The sequence below is a fragment of the Phaenicophaeus curvirostris genome, unplaced genomic scaffold, assembly GCF_032191515.1.
Source record: "Phaenicophaeus curvirostris isolate KB17595 unplaced genomic scaffold, BPBGC_Pcur_1.0 scaffold_73, whole genome shotgun sequence".
In the NCBI taxonomy this organism is placed as follows: domain Eukaryota; kingdom Metazoa; phylum Chordata; class Aves; order Cuculiformes; family Cuculidae; genus Phaenicophaeus; species Phaenicophaeus curvirostris.
In genome coordinates this window covers 654,932-674,128 of record NW_027206695.1, presented here as the reverse complement: position 1 = coordinate 674,128, position 19,197 = coordinate 654,932, and the positions used below count along the sequence as shown (strand labels likewise).

Sequence of the window (19,197 nt, the reverse complement as noted above, 5' to 3'; positions counted from 1 at the left end):
CCTGGAGCAGCCGTGCTCCGCATCACGGCGGCCTGCGCAGCCGGCAGCTCTGGGTCAAGAAGGAGCACAGCAAGTGGGGGGGGGCTTCAGATTTTGGGGGGCTGGGGGGGTCCTGAGGGGATTTGGGGGGGTCTTTAAGTCGGGGGGGGTATCTTTGGGGCGTCCTGAGGGGCTGGGGGGTTCCTGAGAGGGCCCTAAAGGTGCTAAGGGGAGTCCGGGGCGGGGCAATATCCTTGGTGGGGGGGGTCCTGAAGGGGTTTGGGGGGGTCCTTAAGTTGGAGGGGCATCTTTGGGGGGTCCTGAAGGGGTTTGGGGGGGTCTTTAAGGGGGGGCGCATCTTTGGGGGGTCCTGAAGGGATTTGGGGGGGTCTTTAAGTGGGGGGGGCATCTTTGGGGGGTCCTGAGGGGCTGCAGGGCGTCCTGGGAGGGCCCTAAAGGTGCTGAGGGGAGTCCTAGGGGGGCAATATCCTTGGGGGGGGGTCCTGAAGGGATTTGGGGGGGTCTTTAAGTTGGGGGACATCTTTGGGGGGTCCTGAAGGGATTTGGGGGGGTCTTTAAGTGGGGAGAGGCATCTTTGGAGGGTTCTGAAGGGGTTTGGGGGGGTCTTTAAGTTGGAGGGGCATCTTTGGGGGGTCCTGAAGGGGTTTGGGGGGGTCTTTAAGTGGGGGGGGCATCTTTGGGGGGTCCTGAAGGGATTTGGGGGGGTCTTTAAGTGGGGGGGGCATCTTTGGGGGGTCCTGAGGGGGTTTGGGGGGGTCTTTAAGTGTGGGGGGGCATCTTTGGAGGGTCCTGAAGGGGTTTGGGGGGGTCTTTAAGTGGGGGGGGCTTCTTTGGAGGGTCCTGAAGGGGTTTGGGGGGGTCTTTAAGTGTGGGGGGGCATCTTTGGGGGGTCCTGAGGGATTTTGGGGGGCTCTTTAAGCGTAAGGGGGCATCTTTGGGGGGTCCTGAGGGGTTGGGGGGGTCCTAAAGGGGCTGGGGGTGGGGGGAGTATCCTGGGGGGGGTCTTGAGGGGATTTTGGGGGGGTACTGGTGGGTTTTGAGGGGTGCTGGGGGGGTTATTGGGGGGTCAGTGTGGATGAGGGGGGGGTTGGGGGGTCCTATTGAGTTTTGGGGTGCTGGGGGGTGCTCAGGAGGGGGTTTGGGGGGGTCTTGTTGGGTTTGGGGGTGCTGGAGGGGGTTATGGGGGGGTCATTGTGGGTGGGGGGTCCTGTTGAGTTTTGGGGTGCTGGGAGGGGGGTCAGAGGAGTTTGAGGGGGCCCTGGTGGGTTTGGGGGGGTCCTATTGGATTTGGGGGTGCTGGGGGGGTCATTGTGGATGGGGGGAGGGGTTCCTGTTGAGTTTGGGGGTGCTGGGGGGGGTTCTGTTGGGTTTGGGGGGGATGGGGGTGGTCCTGGGGGGTCAGGGTGAGTTTGGGGGTGCTGCGGGGGTCCTGTTGGGTTTGGGGGGGTCCTGTTGGATTTGGGGGGTGCTGATGATGCCCCCCCCCCCCCCCAGGGTGCAGGAGGAGAGCCGGGAGGTGCTGGTGGGGCTGCGGCTCTGGCACCCCCAAACCCTGCCGGGGGGGCTCCCCGGCCTCGCCCTGAACCCCAACTTCCGACAGAACCTGCGCGTCGCCCTGCTGGGGGGGTAAAAAGGGGGGGATGGGGGTAAAAAGGGGGGATGGGGGGTAAAAATGGGGGGGTAGGGGCTAAAAAGGGGGGGATGGGGGTAAAAAATGGGGGGTAAAAAAGGGGGGGGATGGGGTAAAAAGGGGGGGGATGGGGGTAAAAAGGGGGGATGGGGTAAAAATGGGGGGGTAGGGGCTAAAAAGGGGGGATGGGGGTAAAAATGGGGGTAAAAAAGGGGGGGATGGGGTAAAAAGGGGGGGATGGGGTAAAAACGGGGGGGTAGGGGCTAAAAAGGGGGGGATGGGGGTAAAAATGGGGGGTAAAAAGGGGGGGGATGGGGTAAAAAGGGGGGGATGGGGGTAAAAAGGGGGGGATGGGGGTAAAAAAGGGATAGGGGTAAAAAGGGATGGGGGTAAAAAGGGGGGGATAGGGGGTAAAAAGGGGGGGTTATGGAGTAAAAATGGGGGGATGGGGGTAAAAAAGGGTGGAGATGAGGTAAAAAAGGGGAGGAATGAGGTGAAAATGGGGGGGGAATGAGGTTAAAAAAGGCAGGAATGAGATGAAAAATGGTGGGAATGAGGGAAAAATGGGGGGGAATGAGGGAAGGGGGGGGAGATGAAGGAAAAAATGGCGGGAACGAGGTAAAAAATGGCGGGAATGAGGGAAAAATGGCGGGAATGAGGTAAAAAAAGGCAGAAATGAGGTAAAAAGAGGGGGGAATAAGGTAAAAAATGGGGGAATGAGGGGAAAAGGAGGAGAAATGAGATAAAAGTGGCAGGAATGAGGTAAAAGTAGGGGAATGAGATAAAAAAGAGGGTGGAATAAGATAAAAAAATGGGGGGAATGAGGTAAAAGTAGCAGGAATAAGGTGAAAATGGGGGAATGAGGTAAAAAAGGGGGGAACGGGGTGAAAATGGTGGGAATGAGATAAAAAAGGGTGGGAATAAAATAAAAAAAGGTGGGAATGAAGTAAAAATGGGGGGAAATGAGGGAAAAGGGGAGGAATGAGATAAAAACGGCCGGGAATGAGGTAAAAGGGGAGGGATGAGATAAAAATGGGGGGGAATGAGGTAAAAATGGGGGTGAATGAGGTGAAAATGGGGGCGAATGAGGTGAAAATGGTGGGAATGAGGTTTAAAAAGGCAGGAATGAGGTGAAAAATGGTGGGAATAAGGGAAAAAGGGGGAGAATGAGGGAAAAATGGCAGGGAATGAGGTAAAAGGGGAGGAATGAGGTAAAAAAGGGGGGGAATGAGGTTAAAAAGGAAGGAAATGAGGGGAAAAAGGAGAAAATGAGGTAAAAATGGCATGGAATGAGGTAAAAGGGGAGGAATGAGAGGAAAAAGTGGGGGAATGAGGTAAAAAAGGGGGGGATCTGGGGCAAAAAAGGCAGGAATGAGGTAAAAACGGCACGGAATGAGGTAAAAGGGGAGGAATGAGGTAAAAAAGGGCAGGAATGAGGTAAAAATGGGGGTGAATGAGATGAAAATGGTGGGAACGAGGTTTAAAAAGGCAGGAACGAGGTGAAAAATGGGGAGAATGAGGGAAAAAGGGGGAGAATGAGGGAAAAAGGAGGAGAATGAGGGAAAAGGGGGGGGAATGAGGTAAAAGGGGAGAAATGAGGTAAAAAAGGGGGGGAATGAGGTAAAAAGGGGAAGGAATAAGGTAAAAAGAGGGAAGAACGAGGGAAAAAAGGCACAGAATGAGGTAAAAGGGGAGGAATGAGGGAAAAAGGGGGGGAAATGAGATAAAAGTGACAGGAATGAGGGAAAAATGGGGGGAGAATGAGGTGAAAATGGTGGGAATGAGGTTAAAAGAGTGGGAATGAGATAAAAAATGGCGGGAATGAGGTAAAAACGGGGAGAATGAGGTAAAAAGGGGGAGAATGAAGTAAAAAAGAGGGGAAGGAGGGAAAAGGAGGGGGAGAATGAGGTAAAAAAGAGGGGAATGAGGTAAAAATGGGGGGGATCTGGGGTAAAAAAGGCAGGAATGAGGTAAAAAAGGTGGGAATGAGGTAAAAAGGAGGACATTGGGTAAAAAGGAAGGGAATGAGGTAAAAAAGGGGGATATGGGGTAAGAAAGAGGGGCTATCGGGTAAAAAAGGGGGGGTATCTTATTTTTGGGGTGAGGGGGGGTCCTTTTTAATGCCTCCCCCCCAGGGGCAAAGCCTGGTCGGACGACACGAGCCAACTGGGACCCGACAAACACGCCCGGGACGTCCCAGCGTTGGATAAATACGCCGAGGAACGCTGGGAGGTGAGGGTTGTTTTTTTTAAGAGGGGGTCCCCATTATTTATTTGGGGGGGGGTTAAAGATTGATCCCCCCTAAACTGTTTTTTTTTAGGTGATTTTGCACTTCATGGTGGGGTCACCCAGCGCCGCCGTCAGCCAGGATCTCGCTCAGCTCTTGGTGCAAGCGGGACTGATGAAAAGGTGGGGGGGGGAACCCCAGAAGTGGGGTTTTTGGGGGGGAAAGTGGGGTTTGGGGGGGAAAAAGTGGGGTTTGAGGGGGGAAAAGTGGGATTTGGGGGGGCTGAGAGCTTGGAGAAGGGGGTTGGGGGGGCACATGGGTGGTTTGGGGAGTCCTGGGGGGGAGTTGAGGGGAGGGGGAGGCTCAGGAGTGGATTCAGGGGGGACGTGGGGGTCCCCTCCCTCGATTTTGGGGACCTCCCCATTTTTGAGGACACCCCCCCCCCAGGTTTTGGGGTTCTGGCAGGCTCTGAGCATCCTTGTGGCTCTGAGATGTGGGGCTCGGCTTTTGGGGTCCCTCTCTGCTTTTAGGGGACCCCCCCCAGATTTTTGGGGACCCCTTCCTGATTTCGGGGTTCCCCCCCCAAAGTGAGGGGGGGGAGGCTCCTTGTATCACATCCGCTGGGTTCCAGTTCCTCCTGCTCGACACCCCAGCTCAGCTCTGGTACTTCATCCTCCAATATCTCCGAGGAGCCGAGGTGAGGGGGGGGGTCCCCTAAAACCTGGGGGTCCCCCAAAACCCAGGACCCCCCCAAATCGTCCCTCAGGGTCTCTTCTGAGACCCCCCCCCAAACCTCTTTTCTCCCCCCACCCCAGGCTCGAGGGATGGACCTGGTGGAGATTCTCTCCTTCCTCTTCCAGCTCAGCTTTTCCACCTTGGGAAAGGTGGGGGGGGACCCCAAAAATCGAGGGGGGGGGGGGATCAAAACATTGAGAGGGGAGACCCCAAAAATCGGGGGAGGATCCCAGAATCAAGGAGGGAGACACCAAAAATCAAGGGGGGGACCCCAAAAATCAAGGGGGGGACCCCAAAATCCCAAGGGGGGGGACCCCAAAATCAAGGAGGGAGACACCAAAAATCAAGGGGGGACCCTAAAATCCTAAGGGGGGACCCCAAAATCAAGGAGGGAGACACCAAAAATCAAGGGGGGACCCTAAAATCCCAAGGGGGGACCCCAAAATCAAGGGGGGAGACACCAAAAATCAACGGGGGACCCTAAAAATCAAGGGGGGGACCCTAAAATCCCAAGGGGGGAGCCCTAAAAATCAAGGGGGGGACCCTAAAATCAAGGGGAGGACCCTAAAATCCCAAGGGGGGACTGCAAAATCAAGGGGGGAGACACCAAAAATCAAAGGGGGGACCCTAAAAATCAAGGGGGGGACCCTAAAATCCCAAGGTGGGACCCCAAAATCAAGGAGGGAGACCCCAAAAATCAGGGGGGGACCCTAAAAATCAAGGGGGGGACCCTAAAATCCCAAGGGGGGACTGCAAAATCAAGGGGGGAGACACCAAAAATCAGGGGGGGACACAAAAATCAAGGGGAGGACCCTAAAATCCCAAGGGGGGACCCGAAAATCAAGGAGGGAGACACCAAAAATCGGGGGGGGGGCACAAAAATCAAGGGGGGGACCCCAAAATCGAGCGGGGGTACCCTAAAATCCCAAGGGGGGACCCCAAAATCGAGCGGGGGGACCCTAAAATCCCAAGGTGGGACCCCAAAATCAAGGAGGGAGACACCAAAAATCAGGGGGGACCCTAAAAATCAAGGGGGGGACCCTAAAATCCCAAGGAGGGACTGCAAAATCAAGGGGGGAGACACCAAAAATCAAGGGGGGGACACTAAAATCCCAAGGGGGGACCTGAAAATCAAGGAGGGAGACACCAAAAATCGGGGGGGGGACACTAAAATCCCAAGGGGGGGACCCCAAAACCCCAAGAGGTGACCGGGAGGGGTTGGGGGGGAAGCAAGGATGAGGGAGGAACCCCCAAACTGGGAGTTACTGGGGGTAACTGGGAGCTACTGGGAGTGACTGGGATCCCCTTCCTCCAGGATTACTCGGTGGAGGGGATGAGCGAGTCCCTCCTCACCTTCCTCCAGCACCTGCGGGAGTTCGGGCTGGTTTTCCAGCGCAAGGTGACAGGAGGGGGGGACACCCCGTGTCCCTCTGTCCCCTCCCCGTGTCCCTCTGTCCCCTCCCCGTGTCCCTCTGTCTCCTCCTGACCCCTCCGTGTGTCGTCCCCCCCCGCCCAGCGCAAGTCCCGGCGCTTCTACCCGACGCGCTTGGCCATCGCGCTGGCCTCGGGGACATCGGGGACGCCCCCCGAGCCGGACGCCCACGGCTTCGTCATCGTCGAGACTAATTACCGCATCTACGCCTACACAGGTGACAACCCCCCATGTCCTCGTGTCCCCGTCCTTCATCTTTCTCTTTCTTGACCCCCATGTCCTCGTGTCCCCGTGTCCCCGTCCTTCATCTTTCTCTCTCTTGACCCCCGTGTCCTCGTGTCCCCGTGTCCTCGTGTCCCCGTCCTTCATCTTTCTCTCTCTTGACCCCCGTGTCCCTCGTGTCCCCGTGTCCTCGTGTCCCCGTCCTTCATCTTTCTCTCTCTTGACCCCCGTGTCCTCGTGTCCCTCGTGTCCCAATCCTTCATCTTTCTCTCTCTTGACCCCCACGACCCTCGTGTCCCCATGTCCCTCGTGTCCCCGTCCTTCATCTTTCTCTCTCTTGACCCCCGTGTCCTCGTGTCCCCATGTCCCTCGTGTCCCCATGTCCCCGTCCTTCATCTTTCTCTCTCTTGACCCCCGTGTCCTCGTGTCCCCGTGTCCCTCGTGTCCCCGTCCTTCATCTTTCTCTCTCTTGACCCCCGTGTCCTCGTGTCCCCATGTCCCTCGTGTCCCCGTCTTTCATCTTTCTCTCTCTTCACCTCCGTGTCCTCGTGTCCCCATGTCCCTCGTGTCCCCGTCCTTTATTTCTCCCTCGTGTCCCCACATCTCTCATGTCCCCATCCTTCATCTCTGTCCCTCGTGTCCCCATGTCCCTCGTGTCCCCATGTCCCTCGTGTCCCCATGTCCCTCGTGTCCCCGTCCTTCATCTCTGTCCCTTGTGTCCCCATGTCCCTTGTGTCCCCATGTCCCTCGTGTCCCCATCCTTCATCTCTGTCCCTCATGTCCCCATGTCCCTCGTGTCCCCATCCTTCATCTCTGTCCCTCATATCCCCATGTCCCTTGTGTCCCCGTGTCCCTTGTGTCCCCATCTTTCATCTCTCTCTCATGTCCCCATGTCCCTCCTGTCCCCATGTCCCTCGTGTCCCCATCCTTCATCTCTGTCCCTCATGTCCCTATGTCCCTCGTGTCCCCATCCTTCATCTCTGTCCCTCGTGTCCCCATGTCCCTCGTGTCCCCATGTCCCTCATGTCCCCATGTCCCTCGTGTCCCCGTCCTTCATCTCTGTCCCTCGTGTCCCCATGTCCCTCATGTCCCCACATCCCTTCGTGTCCCCATCCTTCGTCTCTGTCCCTCGTGTCCCCACGTCCCTCGTGTCCCCATGTCCCTCATGTCCCCACATCCCTTCGTGTCCCCATTCTTCGTCTCTGTCCCTCGCGTCCCCGTGTCCCTGGTGTCCCCGTCCCTCATCTCTCTCTCTCTGTCCCCGTGTCCCCTCCCGGCTCAGACTCGGAGCTGCAGGTCGCCCTCATCGCTCTCTTCTCGGAGCTGCTCTACCGCTTCCCCAACCTGGTGGTGGCGCAGGTGACGAGGGACAGCGTGCAGGCCGCCATCGCCAACGGCATCACCGCCGACCAGGTCGGGGACACCCGGCTCTTGGGGGCGCCCCTGGGGGATTTGGGGGGCCCCAGGGGGTACTGGGGGGCTCCTGGGGGGATATCGGGGTGTTCCGGGGGGGATTGGGGAGCTCCTGGGGGGATATTGGGGTGCTCCTGGGGGGATATTGGGGTGCTCCTGGGGGGATATTGAGGTGCCCCTGGGGATTTTGGGGTGCTCCTGGGGGGATATTGAGGTGCCCCTGGGGATTTTGGGGTGCTCCTGGGGGGATATTGAGGTGCCCCTGGGGATTTTGGGGTGCTCCTGGGGGGATATTGAGGTGCCCCGGGGATATTGGGGTGCTCCTGGGGGGATATTGAGGTGCCCCTGGGGATTTTGGGGTGCTCCTGGGGGGATATTGAGGTGCCCCTGGGGATTTTGGGGTGCTCCTGGGGGGATATTGAGGTGCCCCGGGGATATTGGGGTGCTCCTGGGGGGATATTGAGGTGCCCCAGGGATATTGGGGTGCTCCTGGGGGGATATTGAGGTGCCCCTGGGGATTTTGGGGTGCTCCTGGGGGGATATTGAGGTGCCCCGGGGATATTGGGGTGCTCCTGGGGGGATATTGAGGTGCCCCTGGGGATTTTGGGGTGCTCCTGGGGGGATATTGAGGTGCCCCTGGGGATTTTGGGGTGCTCCTGGGGGGATATTGAGGTGCCCCGGGGATATTGGGGTGCTCCTGGGGGGATATTGAGGTGCCCCTGGGGATTTTGGGGTGCTCCTGGGGGGATATTGAGGTGCCCCAGGGATATTGGGGTGCTCCTGGGGGGATATTGAGGTGCCCCTGGGGATTTTGGGGTGCTCCTGGGGGGATATTGAGGTGCCCCGGGGATATTCTGGTGCTCCTGGGGATATTGGGGTGCTCCTGGGGGGATATTGAGGTGCCCCTGGGGATTTTGGGGTGCTCCTGGGGGGATATTGAGGTGCCCCAGGGATATTGGGGTGCTCCTGGGGGGATATTGAGGTGCCCCTGGGGATTTTGGGGTGCTCCTGGGGGGATATTGAGGTGCCCCGGGGATATTGGGGTGCTCCTGGGGGGATATTGAGGTGCCCCTGGGGATTTTGGGGTGCTCCTGGGGGGATATTGAGGTGCCCCTGGGGATTTTGGGGTGCTCCTGGGGGGATATTGAGGTGCCCCTGGGGATTTTGGGGTGCTCCTGGGGGGATATTGAGGTGCCCCGGGGATATTGGGGTGCTCCTGGGGGGATATTGAGGTGCCCCGGGGATATTGGGGTGCTCCTGGGGGGATATTGAGGTGCCCCTGGGGATTTTGGGGTGCTCCTGGGGGGATATTGAGGTGCCCCGGGGATATTCTGGTGCTCCTGGGGATATTGGGGTGCTCCTGGGGGGATATTGAGGTGCCCCTGGGGATTTTGGGGTGCTCCTGGGGGGATATTGAGGTGCCCCAGGGATATTGGGGTGCTCCTGGGGGGATATTGAGGTGCCCCTGGGGATTTTGGGGTGCTCCTGGGGGGATATTGAGGTGCCCCGGGGATATTCTGGTGCTCCTGGGGATATTGGGGTGCTCCTGGGGGGATATTGAGGTGCCCCTGGGGATTTTGGGGTGCTCCTGGGGGGATATTGAGGTGCCCCAGGGATATTGGGGTGCTCCTGGGGGGATATTGAGGTGCCCCTGGGGATTTTGGGGTGCTCCTGGGGGGATATTGAGGTGCCCCGGGGATATTGGGGTGCTCCTGGGGGGATATTGAGGTGCCCCTGGGGATTTTGGGGTGCTCCTGGGGGGATATTGAGGTGCCCCGGGGATATTGGGGTGCTCCTGGGGGGATATTGAGGTGCTCCTGGGGATATTGGGGTGCTCCTGGGGGGATATTGAGGTGCCCCTGGGGATTTTGGGGTGCTCCTGGGGGGATATTGAGGTGCCCCTGGGGATATTGGGGTGCTCCTGGGGGGATATTGCGGTGCTCCTGGGGATTTTGGGGTCCCCAGTGGGTACTGGGGTGCTGCTGGGTGTGTTGAGGTGCCTCACAGGGGGATATTGGGGTCCCCAGAGGGTGTTGGGGTGCCTGGAGGGAGGTATTGGGGTCCCCAGAGGGTGTTGGGGTGCCTGGAGGGGGATATTGGGGTCCTCCGAGGGTACTGGGGGGCTCCTGGGGGTATTGGGGTCCCTCATAGGGGGCTCTTGGGGTCCCCCAGGGGGCTTTGTGGTATCCTTGAGGATCTTGGGGTCCCCCTGAGGGTTTTGGGGTGCCCCATGAGATACATTGGGGGCCCCCTGGGTGTCTTGGGGGTCCCCTCAGGGTTTTTTTGGGGGGGGATCCCTGAGGGTTTTGGGGGGGCGTCTTTGAAGCTCTCGGCATCCACCAAGGGGTTTGGGGTCCCCGAGGGATCTTGGGGTCCCCGGAAGGTTTTGGGGGTCCCCTGATGATTTTGGGGTCCCCCCCAGATCATCCACTTCCTCCGCACACGAGCTCACCCCGTCATGGCCAAGCAGGTAACCGGGGGACGTCCCCGACCCCTCGGATCCACCTTCGAGGGGTCCCCCCGACTTTTTTTGGGGTCCCCCTGCCTTTTTTTGGGGTCCCCCGACTTTTTGGGGTCCCCCAGAGCCTCGTTGCCCCCCCAGATCCCGACGTTGCCCCCCACCATCACCGACCAGATCCGCCTCTGGGAGCTGGAGAGGGACCGGCTCCGCTTCACCGAGGGTGAGGGACGTCCCCGACCTCGGGGACGACTTTGGGGGGGCCCCGAGGCGGGGGGGACACAATTTTGGGGGGCCCCAAGGGGGAGGGGGACGAGCTGAGGAGGTCCCCGAGGTGGGACGCTGGCTCCGGGGTCTCCAAGAGGAGATAATGACCCTAGAAGGTCCCCGAGGTGGCATCTCAGCAGCTTCTGAGGTCCCTAAGGTGACATGCTGGGTCCCCAAGAGGAGGTGATGACCCTAGGAGGTCCCCGAGGTGGCATCTCAGCAGCTTCTGAGGTCCCCAAGGTGACATTCTGGGTCCCCAAGAGAAGGTGACAACCCTAGGAGGTACCCAAGGAGGTATATCTCAGCAGCTTCTGAGGTCCCCAAGGTGATATCCTGGGTCTCCAAGAGGAGGTGACAACCCCAGGAGGTCCCCGAGGTGGCATCTCAGCAGCTTCTGAGGTCCCCAAGGTGACATTCTGGGTCCCCAAGAGGAGGTGATGACCCTAGGAGGTCCCCGAGGTGGCATCTCAGCAGCTTCTGAGGTCCCCAAGGTGACATTCTGGGTCCCCAAGAGGAGGTGAGAACCCCAGGAAGTCCCCGAGGTGGCATCTCAGCAGCTTCTGAGGTCCCCAAGGTGACATCCCCGCTGTCCCTTGTCCCCAGGGGTCCTGTACAACCAGTTCCTGTCCCAGGTGGACTTCGAGGTGCTGAGGGACCAGGCTCGAGCTCTCGGGGTCCTGCTCTTCGAGAGCCCCGCGCGGCGCCTCATGGTGGTGACGCCTGGAGGTCACCCCGACGTCAAACGCTTCTGGAAGAGGCAGAAACACAACGTCTGAGGACCCAAAACCTTGGGTTCCACCACCAAAACCTTGGGTTCCACCACCAAAACCTTGGGTTCTGTCACCAAAACCTTGGGTTCCATCACCAAAACCTTGGGTTCCACCCCAAAACTTTGGGTTCCATCACCAAAACATTGAGTTCCATCACCAAAATGTTGGGTTCTATCATCAAAATCTTGGGTTCTACCATCAAAATCTTGAGTTCTACTATCAAAACTTCAGGTTCCACCATCAAGATCTTGGGTTCCACCATCAAAACCTTGGGTTCCATCACCAAAACTTAAGGTTCTACCATCAAAACCTTGGGTTCCACCCCAAAACTTCAGGTTCTACCATCAAAATCTTGGGTTATACCATCAAAACTTCGGGTTCTACCACCAAAATCTTGGGTTCTACCATCAAAATCTTGGGTTCCACCATCAAAACTTTAGGTTCTACCATCAAAATCTTGGGTTCCACCATAAAAACTTTAGGTTCTACCATCAAAACCTTGGGTTCCACCCCAAAACTTTAGGTTCTACCATCAAAACCTTGGGTTCTACCATCAAAACCTTGGGTTCCACCATCAAAACTTTAGGTTCTACCATCAAAATCTTGGGTTCTACCATCAAAACTTCGGGTTCTACCATCAAAACTTAAGGTTCTACCATCAAAATCTTGGGTTCCACCCCAAAACTTTAGGTTCTACCATCAAAATCTTGGGTTCCACCATCAAAACTTGGGGTTCCACCACCTAATGTTTGGTTTCCACCACCCCCCGCCTCCCCCAGACCTCCTAGATGATAAATTTTGATAGAAAACACAAATATTTTGAGAAAAAGATCGGTTTTTTTCTGGAAAACGAAGAGATTTGAGGAGAAAAGGAGGACGAAATTGAAGAATTAGAGGAAAAAGAAGTGGGTTTGGAGAGGACACGGGGTGGGGAAAGGGGGTTTTTATTAAAAAAATGGGGGGTCTGGAGCAAAAAAAGGGGTTTTTGAAGGGAAATAAAGGATTTATTTGATTAAAAGTGAAGTTTCCTGAGGAAAAAAGGAGTTTGAGGAGGAAGAAGAAGCAAAAAGAGGAATTTGAGGGGGAAAAGGAGGAATTTGAGGGGAAAAAAGGGGATTTTGAGGGGAAAAAGGGGAATTTGAGGGGAAAAAAGAGAAATTTGAGGGGAAAAAGGGGGAATTTGAGGGGAAAAAGGGGGAATTTGAGGGGAAAAGGGGAATTTGAGGGGGAAAATGAGGAATTTGAGGGGGAAAAGGGGAATTTGAGGGGGAAAAGGGGAATTTGAGGGGGAAAAGGAGGAATTTGAGGGGAAAAAGGAATTTGAGGGGAAAAGGGAGAATTTGAGGGGAAAAGGGGGAATTTGAGGGGAAAAAGGGGGAATTTGAGGGGAAAAAAGGAATTTGAGGGGAAAAGGGAGAATTTGAGAGGGAAAAGGGGGAATTTGAGGGGAAAAGGGGGAATTTGAGGGGAAAAGGGGAATTTGAGGGGAAAAAGGGGAATTTGAGGGGGAAAAGGGGAATTTGAGGGGGAAAAGGAATTTGAGGGGAAAAAGGAGAATTTGAGGGGAAAAGGGGGAATTTGAGGGGAAAAAAGGGGATTTTGAGGTGAAAAAAGAGGAATTTGAGGGGAAAAAAAGGAATTTGAGGGGAAAAAGGGGAATTTGAGGGGGAAAATGAGGAATTTGAGGGGAAAAGGGAATTTGAGGGGAAAAAGGGGAATTTGAGGGGAAAAGGGGGATTTGAGGGGAAAAGGGGGATTTGAGGGGAAAGGGGGAAAATTTGAGGGGAAAAAGGAGGAATTTGAGGGGAAAAGGGGAATTTGAGGGGAAAGGGGAATTTGAGGGAAAAAAGAGGAATTTGAGGGGAAGAAGAGGAATTTGAGGGGAAAAGGGGGAATTTGAGGGGAAAAAGGGGAATTTGAGGGGAAAAAAGAGGAAATTGAGGGGGAAAAAGGGGATTTTGAGGGGAAAATAGGAATTTGAGGAGGAAAAGGGGAATTTGAGGGAAAAAAGTGGAATTTGAGGGGAAAAAGGATGAATTTGAGAGGAAAAAGGGGGAATTTGAGGGGCAAAAAGGGGAATTTGAGGGGGGAAAAGGGAGAATTTGAGGGGAAAGGGGGGAATTTGAGGTGAAAAGGGGGAAATTTGAGGGGAAAAAGGAAATTTAAGGGGAATTTGAGGGAAACAGGGAGGAATTTGAGGGGAAAAAGGAAATTTAAGGGGAATTTGAGGGAAACAGGGAGGAATTTGAGGGGAAAAAGAGGAATTTGAGGGGGGAAAAGAGGAATTTGAGGGGAAAAGGGGTGAAGAACCTTGGAGGACAAGGAGATCCTCATCTTGGGGACCTCCCTGTCCCCTCACGGGACTTGGGGACGTCCCTGTCCCCTCTATGAGGTGAAGAACCTTGGAGGACAAGGAGATCCTCATCTTGGAGACCTCCCTGTCCCCTCCATGAGGTGAAGAACCTTGGAGAACAGGGAGATCCTCATCTTGGGGACCTCCCTGTCCCCTCACGGGACTTGGGGATGTCCCTGTCCCCTCCATGAGGTGAAGAACCTTGGAGGACAAGGAGATCCTCATCTTGGAGACCTCCCTGTCCCCTCCATGAGGTGAAGAACCTTGGAGAAGGAGGTTCTCCTCCTCTCGGTGACGCCCCTGTCACTGTTGGGTGTCCCCAGGGGTGTCCCCGCTGTCCCCTGCGAGGGCCGGGGGGGCGGGAGGCCCGAGGTGGCCCCGTAGTGGCGGTGCCGCAGGACGTGGCACAACCAGGCCACCAGCTGCCAGTACTCCTCGAAGGAGACAACGTGGTCCCTGTTGGCGTCCAGCAGCGAGAAGACGGCGGCCACCGCCTCGGGGTGCCCCGTGTCCTGAGCCGGGGGGGACAGCGGGCTCAGGGGACACCTCGCAGGGGGACAGGGGGACGGGGGGACACCTGGAGGGACGTGGGGACACCTTGAGGGGCTCCATGGGGACATGAGGAGATGTTGAGGGGCTCCATGGGGACTTGGGGACACGTTGAGGGGCTCCATGGGGACTTGGGGACATGTTGAGGGGCTCCATGGGGACACGAGGACATGTTGAGGGGCTCCATGAGGACACCTTGAGGGACCTGGGGACACGTTGAGGGGCTCCATGGGGACTTGGGGACTTGTTGAGGGGCTCCATGGGGACATGAGGGACACATTGAGGGACATGGGGACACCTTGAGGGGCTCCATGGGGACATGTTGAGGGGCTCCACAGGGACTTGGGGACATGTTGAGGGGCTCCAATCCCAGTCCTCCCAGTCCTCCCGGCTCACTGGGACCCGCCCGAGGCCTCCAAGGGCGCTCGGGGCTATTTCTGGAGGTGGCTCGGGTGACAGATGCCACCACCCCCCGGCCACCTGCTGCTCCTCCTCCTCCACCCCCCCCCCCAAGCGCTAATTAGCGCCGTTAATTAGAGGGTAATTACGGAACGAGTTGAGTTGGAAGAGATCAACCGGCTCCAACCCCTCGAGGCCGGACACGTCCTGCTGGTTCTTCAAGGTCCAACCAAGCTCAGCTTGAACATCTCGAGAAGGTCCCCAAGGCCTCAAGAAGGTCCCCAAGAAGGTCCCCAAGAAGGTCCCGAGTCCTCAAGAAGGTCCCCAAGGCCCCAAGAAGGTCCCCAAGGCCTCAAGAAGGTCCCCAAGGCCACATCCCAGCTCCTCAAGAAGGTCCCGAGGCCTCAAGAAGGTCCCCAAGGCCACGTCCCAGCTCCTCAAGGTGCCCAAGGCCTCAAGAAGGTCCCCAAGAAGGTCCCCAAGAAGGTCCCCAAACCCTTGAAGAACGAGATCGACCCCAGGAGCCAGCGACCCCCCGTTTATTGTCCCCGGAGCCGTCCCGCGCCGTCCCCTGCGGGAGATCCACGTGTGACGCCGCGAGGTCCCCGACCCTCGAGGCTTCGTCGCCGCGTCCCCCGTGTCGGGACGAGGCCCCCTGGGGCCGGCGAGGGGGACACCGACCCCCCGGGGGCCGTCCCCGTCCTCTGCCTCCGCGTCTTACGTGGGGGTCACGGGGACAGCCACGCCTTTGGGGGAGGGGCCCCACGGCCTCGTGGCCCCAACGTCCCCAAGCCCGGGTCCCCAACCCCCTCCACCTCCAGTGTCCCCGTCTCGTGGCCCCAACCCCCTCGGGTCCCCATGTCCTTGTGTCCCCAACGTCCTTGTGGCCCCAACCCCTTCGTGTCCACATCCCCCTCATGACCCCAACCCCGTGTCCCCAAGCCCCATGTCCTCGTGTCCCCAACCCCCTTGTGACCCCATGTCCCCAACCCCCTCATTGTGTCCCCAACCCCCTTGTGACCCCATGTCCCCAACCCCCTCATTGTGTCCCCAACCCCCTTGTGACCCCATGTCCTTGTGTCCCCAACCCCCTCATCGTGTCCCCAACCCCTTCATCGTGTCCCCATGTCCTCGTGTCCCCAACCCCTTCATCGTGTCCCCATGTCCTCGTGTCCCCAACCCCCTCATTGTGTCCCCAACCCCCTCGTGACCCCATGTCCTCGTGTCCCCAACCCCCTCGTGTCTCCATGTCATGTCCCCAACCCCCTCTTGTCCCCATGTCCTTGTGTCCCCAACCCCCAAGTCCCCAACCCCCTCGTGTCCCCATGTCCCCAACCCCCTCTTGTCCCCATGTCCTTGTGTCCCCAACCCCCTCGTGACCCCATGTCCTCGTGTCCCCAACCCCCTCATTGTGTCCCCAACCCCCTCGTGACCCCATGTCCTCGTGTCCCCATGTCCCCAACCCCCTCATTGTGTCCCCAACCTCCTTGTGTCCCCATGTCCCCAACCCCCTTGTGTCCCCAACCCCCTCGTGACCCCATGTTGTGTCCCCAACACCCTCATTGTGTCCCCATGTCCTCATGTCCCCATGTCCTCGTGTCCCCAACCCCCTCGTGTCCCCATGTCCTCATGTCCCCAACCCCCTCACCGTGTCCCCAACCCCCTTGTGGCCCCACATCCTCATGTCCCCAACCCCCTCGTGTCCCCAACCCCCTCGCGACCCCATGTCCTCGTGTCCCCATGTCCCCAACCCCCTGGGGTCCCCAACCCCCTCGTGATCCGATGTTGTGTCCCCAACCCCCTCATTGTGTCCCCATGTCCTCATGTTGTGTCCCCAACCCTCGTGACCCCATGTCCTCATGTCCCCAACCCCCTCGTGTCCCCAACCCCCTCATGTCCCCAAGCCCCATGTCCTCGTGTCCCCAAGCCCCTTGTGTCCCCAAGCCCCATGTCCTCATGTCCCCAACCCCCTCATTGTGTCCCCAACCCCCTCGTGTCTCCATGTTGTGTCCCCAACCCCCTCTTGTCCCCATGTCCTCGTGTCCCCAACCCCATTGTGACCCTATGTCCTCGTGTTCCCAACCCCCCTGAGTCCCCATGTCCCCAACCCCCTCCTCGTGTCCCCAACCCCCTAGGAGCCCCCGGAGAAGCCTCTGAGATGTCTCCAACCTCCAGTCGAGCTGCAGAACCTCCAGCAGGACCTGGAGAGGGGAAGAAGGAGGGGAGGGATGGACCCTACGGGGGCTATAGGGGGCGGGGCCTGTGGGGAGAGGATCTATATAGGGTCCTGGTCCATCCATAGGGGCTCTATGGGGCCTGGTCCATCCACAGGGTCCTGGTCCATCTATAGGGGCTCTATAGGGGCTGGTCCATCCATAGGGGCCTGGTCCATCCACAGGGGCTCTATGGGGCCTGGTCCCTCTATAGGGGCCTGGTCCATCCATAGGGGCTCTATGGGGCCTGGTCCATCCATAGGGGCCTGGTCCATCCCTAGGGGCTCTATGGGGCCTGGTCCATCCACAGGGTCCTGGTCCATCTATAGGGGCTCTATAGGGGCTGGTCCATCTATAGGGTCCTGGTCCATCCACAGGGGCTCTATGGGGCCTGGTCCATCCACAGGGTCCTGGTCCATCTATAGGGGCTCTATAGGGGCTCGTCCATCTATAGGGTCCTGGTCCATCCACAGGGGCTCTATGGGGCCTGGTCCATCCACAGGGTCCTGGTCCATCTATAGGGGCTCTATAGGGGCTGGTCCATCTATAGGGTCCTGGTCCATCCATAGGGGCTCTATGGGGCCTGGTCCATCCATAGGGTCCTGGTCCATCTACAGGGGCTCTATGGGTCCTGGTCCATCCATAGGGTCCTGGTCCATCCACAGGGGCTCTGTGGGGCCGGGTCCCTATAGGCTGCGCCCCTATAGGGGCTGTAGGGGCTGGCGTATACCAGAGGCACCACGGGGCGCCCCCGGCCGTAGGTGACCCCTTCTCTCTGCCCTCGGCCCCGGGGGCGGCACATGGGGCAGCGCCGCCTGCTGGGGGGGGGGAGAGGGCACCTATAGATCCCCTATAGACACAGCTGCACCTATAGCCCCCCAAACCCCAGCTACACCAGCCAAGACCAACCCCCCCAGTCAGTAGCCCCCACATATCCCACCCCCTGTGCTGTTCTATAGGCCTCTATAGGCCCATTATACCCCTATATACCTGCAGACACCCTTATATATCCCATACAGCCCCTCCAATATCCCTGAGACACCCCTATATCCCCCCTATACTTCTCCAGACACCCCCATATATGCCACGTGCCCCCCATACAACCCTCTAGACACCCCATATATCCCCTATATACCCCCTATGCCCCTGATATCCCTCCACACCCCCTATACACCCGTCCAGAAACCCGTATATCCCCCCCATAGCCCCTTATATACCCCACACGCCCCGCTTTCTGCCCTATATACCCCTCTAAACCCCCCCTATAGCCCCATATCTCCCCCTCCAAACCCCACAGACCCCCAGATCCCCCCATACAGCCCCTTTATATCCCATATACCCCCTATACATCCCCTATGTCCCCCTGGAAGCCCCACAGGCACCCCAGTACCCCCTATATATCCCCTATAGCCCCCCCTATACCGCTCCACACAACCCCTGGTGCCCCACAGGTCGCTCCCTAAGCCCCACAGACCCATCCAAGCGCCCCTATAGACTCTCTAGACCCCCTATAGAGTCCTCAGACCCCCCCTCCAAGCCCCTATAGCCCCCCCGAGGCCCCTATATATCCCACCCCCTCCCCTCTCCAGCCTCACCTCATGGCGACCAGCATGGCGGCCGCCGCGTGGCCCTCTGGGAACGCCCCGCGCGCGCGCAGCCTCCTAGAGGGGGCGTGGCCTAAAAGAGGGGGCGTGGCCTAAGGTCTATGCGTCTCTATGGAGGGGGCGTGGCTTTAGATGAGGGGCGTGGCTTAGAGGCAATGCGGTTCTACGAAGGGGGCGTGGCCTAGAGGAGGGGGCGTGGCCTAGAGGAGGGGGCGTGGCTAAACGGCTGCTAATAATGGCTAATAACGGGGTAATAGCCGCTATTAGCGGCTAATAGTGGGAAATAATGGCTAATAACGGCTAGTAATGGGGAAATAGCGGCTAATAAAGGGAAATAGTGGCTAATAAGGGCTAAGAATGCGGCACTAACTGCTAATAATGGCTAATAATGACTAGTAATTGGGAGATAACTGCTAATGAAGGCTAATAACGGGGAAATAGTGGCTAATAGCGGCTAATAATGGGGGAATAGTGGCTAATAATGGGGGAATAGTGGCTAATAATGGGATATAGTGGCTAATAATGGCTAATAATAGGAAAATAGCGGCTAATACTGGGAAATAGCGGCTAATACTGGGAAATAGTGGCTAATAATAGGGAAATAGGGGCTAATAATGGGAAATAGCGGCTAATAATGGGAAATAGTGGCTAATAACGGCTAATTATAGGAAAATAAGGGCTAATAACGGGAAATAGCAGCTACTAATGGGAAATAGCGGCTAATAACGGCTAATAATAGGGAAATAGTGGCTAATAACGGGGAAATAGCGGCTAATAACGGGGAAATAACGGCTAATAACGGGAAATGAACTGCTAATAATGGGGAAGAGTGGCTAATAACGGCTAATAAAGGCAAAATAATGGGATAATAGCGGCTAATAATGGGATAATAGTGGCTAATAATGGGGAATTAGCCACTAATAAT

General features: G+C 57.4%; 1 protein-coding gene and 1 long non-coding RNA gene across 2 annotated transcripts; one reads left to right on the top strand and one right to left on the bottom strand.

Moving 5' to 3' along the window:
* Positions 1-20: 20 nt before the first annotated feature.
* Positions 21-11,322, top strand: GTF2H4 (general transcription factor IIH subunit 4; the record flags this gene model as incomplete). Its single annotated transcript, XM_069881934.1, has 13 exons — positions 21-73; positions 1,495-1,626; positions 3,766-3,862; positions 3,951-4,039; positions 4,446-4,554; positions 4,673-4,741; positions 5,908-5,991; positions 6,109-6,241; positions 7,529-7,659; positions 10,082-10,129; positions 10,262-10,340; positions 10,988-11,192; positions 11,256-11,322. Coding segments are annotated over 12 exons (1,197 nt in total), but the record flags the coding sequence as incomplete, so codon positions are not given.
* Positions 11,323-14,978: 3,656 nt separating this feature from the next.
* On the bottom strand, positions 14,979-18,348 carry LOC138734388 (uncharacterized). The gene is made up of 3 exons (XR_011339567.1): positions 18,264-18,348; positions 16,625-16,656; positions 14,979-15,026 (listed from the first exon to the last, which is right to left on the bottom strand). It is a non-coding gene; the product is annotated as an uncharacterized lncRNA (long non-coding RNA).
* Between the last annotated feature and the right edge of the window lie 849 nt (positions 18,349-19,197).